Below are 4631 nucleotides of genomic sequence, written 5' to 3' on the forward strand. Positions count from 1 at the left end.
TACGTATTGATCTCTGTACCTTGGTAGCTATTACTATAAAGTCGGAATTCAGAATAATAATAGATGAGAAACTTAGAAACAAAACACAAGTAGTAATTCGACGAAAATATCTTCTCTAGATTATGAACAAGAAAACAATTATAATTCTCTCTTTGTTACGCTCACAATCTTTCCAAACAGTGGATCAACCTTAAACAGTTTGCTAGCTTGTACAAGTATTGTTCCAAGCTTCTCCTAGGTTTTTTGTGCCTAGTATCTGTGTCCTTAGCTATTATCCAAAGACCTTTATTTATATCCTTCATCGTACTCAGCCGACCAAGGACTTCTATTAAGAATATATTTCCTAAACTAAGAGTATTGCCTAAAACAAAACTCTTCCCTAACTAGGAATTCTGCCTAAACAAGGATTCATGTCTAGAATAGGATTTTTCCCTCAACTTAGCTTGAGGTAAACTAAGTTTCCTAAAGGAGTACGGATACACCTGTATCATATATTCACTAGGGTTTTGATCTGGAGGCATGCAACACGTGTGTACACCCATGGTGAGAAATGTGAGTAAGTCATGCAAGCAGTTGAAGGAGTTAGCAAAGTAGTTGATGGACAATCAACCAATTATCCCACGCACGTGAAACTGGTTTAATCACGATTTCCCACTCTTTCACTCCAGCAACCGTCACACTTACATGGGATCAATGTGTCTACTATTCTTGCAATATAAATAAGTTTTTGAATCCACGATTGAAGAAAAAAAATTCTCATCTGAACAAGAACACTGCATAATTCAATCAATCAGGAATTATTTTTTAGAACTCTATAGTTCATAGAAAACTTGCATAACTCTCCAACATATACACAATCCTTTGATCAATATTGATCTTACACACACTTCTCAGCTTCCCTCCTACAGATCGACCCTCATCCCTCTTTGTGACCGAATTGACTCTGGAACGACTATTGTCTTGGTTAGGCCGAATTCTTACAGATTGATCTCTCGAACTCAAAGCAATACCATGCAATGCATATGTTTGCTAAAGTTTTACCGACCACTCGTCTCTCCATTTTTTCTCAAAAACCAGCAAATCGTTTCCACCCATCAACAGATTGGCGACCACAGAGGGAGATAAATCTCTCGGTTGTAATCCCAATTCAAAAAAGATGGTCGATCTTAGGTCAGGATCAGTTACAAATCCTACCTCTAACCAAAAAAATGCTAACATTAGCAACAATGGTGTTACTCCAGTCACTCTTCCCGTTTCCAACAGCGGCACTACTGATACTACCCCTCAAACCAACAATACTGGTGTTCATGCTGAAACCAACACCGGTACATGCAATAATCCTCTCATTGGACGAGCCCTTGAAGAAATCAGAGAAGATCCACCTACCATAGCTGATCTCATGAAGGTTCAGGAAGTGAAAAAGTGGGGGTATAACAACCACACCCAACAATTCGTTTGGCAATCTAAGAGGACTTACTTCAATATACTTTCAAGAGAATCAACTACTCAGTCAGACTCGATATATAGGAAATTATATCAAAGAGCTATATCTCTATTTCAACACAATCAAAGTTAAACAAAAACAAGTCCGTAAACCTGATTTTAGTGTGAAGCTCTTGAAACAAAATCTTTTGTGTTAATCACAAACTATCCAATATCTACCGTGTATAAACCTCTTTATGCAACAATCACTAAAGGAATATTTCAACACAATGTCCACTTGAAACATGGCTAGTCCAGACTGGTCTAACAATGTGAAAATAACAAAATCAATTGTTCAAGATCAATCAAGTCTTATCCAACAAACAGGGTCGGATTTAACAACTATGATTGATTAACGTACAACCTGTATTATTTCAATTATATAAATAAAATATAATGCGGAAAATAAATAACTCAGACAACAGAAACTTTTTTAACGAGGAAACCGCAAATACAGAAAAACCGCGGGACCTAGTCCAGAATAAACACACACTGATTATAAGATGTTACACCAATTTCCTACTACCTATCCGGACTAGGTGTAATACCTGCTTCAGCACTAATAGAACTCCTAGCAGAACACCGATTCTCTTTAGGAATTCTTCTCGTATATCTTCTAGCAGAACAAAAATTCTCTTTAGAAGTTATTCTCGAAAATCTTCTGGCAGAACAAAGTTCTCTTCAAAAGATACAACACGGTTGATATTTTTTGATCTTTTGTTCTCACAAAACACCGATTTGATTTCCCTTTAGATGTAAATCAAGGTTTTGGAAATCTTGTGATTGTTTCGAACATCTACCAGATAAAAGTAGAGATACCGAAACAAACTTGTAGATTATGGTTTTAACTTACAATCAATATGCGTACACACAAGGAGTCCGTGAACCTGATTTTCGTAAGTAAACTTGGGAGATTCCAAAGATCAATTTCCAAGTTAAGAAAACCCTAATAATTCTATAACAAGAACAACTAGAATAAATCTAGAGATATCTTGTTTAAAACTTCTTAAGTATTTTTACGAGATACCTTAATCGAAGTTTTTTTTCTAGCTTCCGATTTCGACTAGCAAGTGTTGGTATACGATCGGAAACTGAAATCTATCAAAACCTAGGGTTATGATCAAAAACTCTTGAATGGTTTTATATCAGAAGAGAAAACCTTATAATAGACAAGAGGTGAAAAACCTAGGTTACAATTTGTATAATCAATCACGAAGATTAAACTCAACTCGGCTTTGTGATCCCCAATACAAAGACTTTTATCTCACTCTTGTTCACGAAGAACAGAAGACATGAAAAACAACTTTATGAGCTTACACCAATTTTCCAAAGGGGATGACAAATGTGTAGCACTCACAGACCCTTTACTTATAGTGAAAGGTAACTTGAGAGCTACGCAAAGCTATTTTCCTTTTTCAAGACTCTCCTAATTTTGGGAGTCTTTCCTAAGTTACGCAAAATAATTAAATAAATAATTAATTAGCAAATATTGTATTTATGTGAATAAATCACATTTTAATTCAGGAAGGAATCACAAACACTTTAATATGGTAATCAAATATGTTTGGAGTAATAGATATCTTGCCTAGATAAGGAAACATCAAAAACATGATCAAAAATGACTTACGCATCAGGAATGCCACGGATCTTTACAATTCTAGGCTCGACGTCCGTCGGGTGATATAGTAGCAAGGTATTCGCATCCCTCCTGAGCAAAATTTCGCCATTCTTGAAGGAATGTAGCAGCTTCACACCGACCAATGATAGCGATGCCGTAGTAAATGGTAAGTGAATCGTTAGGGATACACTCCAAGAACTGGTTTCTCCACGTACGCTTACCTTCAATACCCATACATCAATACTGAACGTATGAGGACGATAGTCCGTTAAGCAAAGATCCCCACCCAATACACCAATCGAAACCCGCGACAGATCTTTCACATTTTCTGGCAGTGGCAGCTCCGCAAATGATTCATCTCTAATACGGAATGCAAGTATAAGGCTCCCTGATCCAGAACGATGATTTCCTATCCAATGAAGATTTCCATTTACAAGCACCCCGAATACATCTCCAAAAGTAAAGCTAAAAGGTATGCGTGTATACGCTTCAAATGTATTCGATCCCTCTACATAGACCTCAATTACAGAAAAATCATATTCGAGATCAATAATTCTTACAACTTTGTACTCCTCGGCATGAGAATCATAGCAAAATCCATATTTGAATCCAAGAATGTTACCATGACAACCCAGTACGTCAAGAGACAATGATGATACTACTTTGTACATGTTTGTTAACGGGTTCCAAATGCAAATCTGCTGTGCAAGATTAGCTACGCAAAGCAACCCGTTGCAAGAACCCACTACAGACATCCCCCAACGTCTAGCTTTGAACGGGTAATCGATCTCCAGAACTTCCTTATGGAATATTTTTTTTGAACGATTTACATTATGAAATATTGAACCTAAATTTGTAGAATACATGTTTTCTCTACCAACCATGAGTCTTAAGTTTCCATTTTCAGTAGCAATTTCGAAGTGCAGTTTAATAAAATCATGATCACTAGTTAACTTAAGCCATTGCTTGCATACGCACCTGAATCGTAATGTTGACTTTGCCGGTAACCTCACAAGTATGTTGATGATTACATTTTCTGGAAGCTTAGACGTTGCTCCCTTGTTGAGCAAATTCAAAACAAAATGGTTTCTCATTGATCTTCGGTTACTTTAAGAGAACCAAATCACCCAAGGCTTTTGCTTTGATTCAATGTTTCAGTGATGAATAACGAAGAGAGATATAAAAAAGAAAACAGCAGAGAATGTCCAAAATTTGATATTAGAAATGGTAATCATACAAAGTCAACTCTATACCCGTTGACATTGTCATTTAGGGGCTCAAAACGTCGTGTTATCATACACTCCACCAAATGTATAGGTGGCGTTAAAAGTCAAACTTTGAGAAGCTCCACCAAAAGTCTTGTTCTAAGCAGACCAATGAATTTGTTCTTTCATGATCCATATATATGGATATGTGGTGGTGGAAGGACATTTAGACAAATGAAGATATTAGATTCCACTTCTATTTAGATGGGTCACAAGTCCAGGTTAATAAGCTCTCTCCTTAGGAGGGTAGAAACTCCATAAAAGCA

At 36.6% G+C, this 4631-nt stretch overlaps 1 protein-coding gene across 1 annotated transcript; it reads right to left on the minus strand.

Annotated features, from left to right (window-relative positions):
* Positions 1-3105: 3105 nt before the first annotated feature.
* Positions 3106-4194, minus strand: LOC113330509 (F-box/kelch-repeat protein At3g06240-like). Its single transcript, XM_026577312.1, has one exon. The coding sequence runs from the start codon at positions 4192-4194 to the stop codon at positions 3106-3108; it is 1089 nt and encodes a 362-aa protein (XP_026433097.1).
* Positions 4195-4631: the final 437 nt, after the last annotated feature.

The sequence above is a fragment of the Papaver somniferum genome, unplaced genomic scaffold, assembly GCF_003573695.1.
Source record: "Papaver somniferum cultivar HN1 unplaced genomic scaffold, ASM357369v1 unplaced-scaffold_118, whole genome shotgun sequence".
Classification (NCBI taxonomy): Eukaryota; Viridiplantae; Streptophyta; class Magnoliopsida; order Ranunculales; family Papaveraceae; genus Papaver; species Papaver somniferum.